At 37.5% G+C, this 2,043-nt stretch overlaps 1 protein-coding gene across 1 annotated transcript in view; it reads left to right on the forward strand.

Annotated features, from left to right (window-relative positions):
* The window catches only part of LOC107754861 (neural cell adhesion molecule L1.1-like), a 63,123-nt gene that overhangs the window by 34,993 nt on the left and 26,087 nt on the right, over positions 1 to 2,043 (forward strand). The window contains exons 22-23 of the mRNA XM_016571465.1: positions 407 to 583; positions 689 to 802. Of these exons, the coding sequence (XP_016426951.1) occupies positions 407 to 583; positions 689 to 802 (291 nt within the window). The remainder of the gene's footprint in view (positions 1 to 406; positions 584 to 688; positions 803 to 2,043) is intronic.

Consider the following 2,043-nt stretch of genomic DNA (forward strand, 5'->3'; position numbering starts at 1 on the left):
GAGTGGAGAAGAGTAAATAATGTTCATATTTAGTCTAGAACTACAGTAACATCACAGCGCACACAACGCCTCTGCACTTACTCCCCATTTCTCTCAACATGGCAACACGAGAGTTGCCAGTCAATACATGGGAAAACAAAGTAACTGGCATTACTTATTTGAAAAAGCAGCTCAGATATTTTCTTGTAAATTAAAAAGTAATGCATTACTTTACTAGTTACTTGAAAAAAATAATCTGATTACGTAACTCACGTTACTTGTAATGTATTACCCCCAACACTGCATATCAGTGATTTTTCATGTATTTAAGAACAAGTTATCAGTTATTAATGAGCACTTTTACAAAGGGAAGCTTAATGTGAAGTCTTATTCATTCTGATGGGATTCTGTTCTGTCCTCTGTTTAGCTGTGCCTGGAATTTCGAGCGCACAGCTGATGGAATCCATCAACCTGCCCCTTGTTGATGAGTTCACACTGAAGGGTCTGAATCCTCGGATCCAATACCACTTCAAACTCAGAGCACTCACCACTGCTGGTGATGGGGAGCCAATAGAAATGGAGGGCGCCACCTTGCTGGATGGAGGTGAAACTGCACAGCCAAAATCCCAGCATTCTCAGTTGTGTGTTACAGGACACAATATAACCTTTTCTGATCTACAATATTGTATTATCTACGTTCCCTCTGCAGATCCACCATCTGCAATCAAAATTGAAGCTGGACAAACATCGGTTAACGTCAGTTGGGTGCCAGGAGAAAGACAGCGCAACTTTGCCTTTAGCTTCCGTTACCTGAAAAAAAGTGGTGAGGGTCTGATCAACTTTGATCTACTTTTCCTGAATCCTGAAGGAATGAAACATAGTGTGTTTTCCCTCTGTCACAGTATCATCACTGATGTTGATCACCATCATCAAACATTAGCGATGAAAGTGTGTGAAAGCTTGTGTATATTTTTTCATGTTCGGATGAACCCTAAAATGTATCTAAAATCTAAATATAGCATCTAAAATGTATAGCTATTTATATATAAAGAGATATATGTGACTCTGGACCACAAAACCAGTCATAAAGGTCATTTTTGAGATTTATACATAATCTGAAAGCTGAATAAATAAGCTTTCCATTGATGTATCGACAATGATCATTGATCATTGATGAAAAGACAATAGCTATGTTTCCATCACCCTATTTTAATACGCATTTTGAAATATCGCATGAGAAACGAGGGATGGAAACGCAGAATTTCGAATAAAAATCCCTTAATTCACAAAAAAGTTTTTACGCTCGCTTGAGGTGGCTTTTGACTTGTGCGAAAAAAGGGTTGATGCGAATAATGGGAGATGGAAATGCATTTTGCGAATAAATTCCTCCAAGCGCATCAAAAAAGTAGAAAGACAGCGTAACTTTGCCTTTAGCTTCCGTTACCTGAAAAAAAGTGGTGAGGGTCTGATCAACTTTGATCTACTTTTCCTGAATCCTGAAGGAATGAAACATAGTGTGTTTTCCCTCTGTCACAGTATCATCACTGATGTTGATCACCATCATCAAACATTAGCGATGAAAGTGTGTGAAAGCTTGTGTATATTTTTTCATGTTCGGATGAACCCTAAAATGTATCTAAAATCTAAATATAGCATCTAAAATGTATAGCTATTTATATATAAAGAGATATATGTGACTCTGGACCACAAAACCAGTCATAAAGGTCATTTTTGAGATTTATACATCATCTGAAAGCTGAATAAATAAGCTTTCCATTGATGTATGGACAATGATCATTGATCATTGATGAAAAGACAATAGCTATGTTTCCATCACTCTATTTTAATGCGCATTTTGAAATATCGCATGAGAAACGAGGGATGGAAACGCAGAATTTCGAATAAAAATCCCTTAATTCACAAAAAAGTTTTTACGCTCGCTTGAGGTGGTTTTTGACTTGTGCGAAAAAAGGGTTGATGCGAATAATGGGAGATGCATGAGGTGCATGAGCCTTCTGCTTTGGGATTCTCCGCTAAACTTCACAGACTTCAGTGAACGAGCAT

The sequence above is a fragment of the Sinocyclocheilus rhinocerous genome, unplaced genomic scaffold (genome assembly GCF_001515625.1).
Source record: "Sinocyclocheilus rhinocerous isolate Xijiao unplaced genomic scaffold, SAMN03320098_v1.1 scaffold2697, whole genome shotgun sequence".
Taxonomy (NCBI): domain Eukaryota; kingdom Metazoa; phylum Chordata; class Actinopteri; order Cypriniformes; family Cyprinidae; genus Sinocyclocheilus; species Sinocyclocheilus rhinocerous.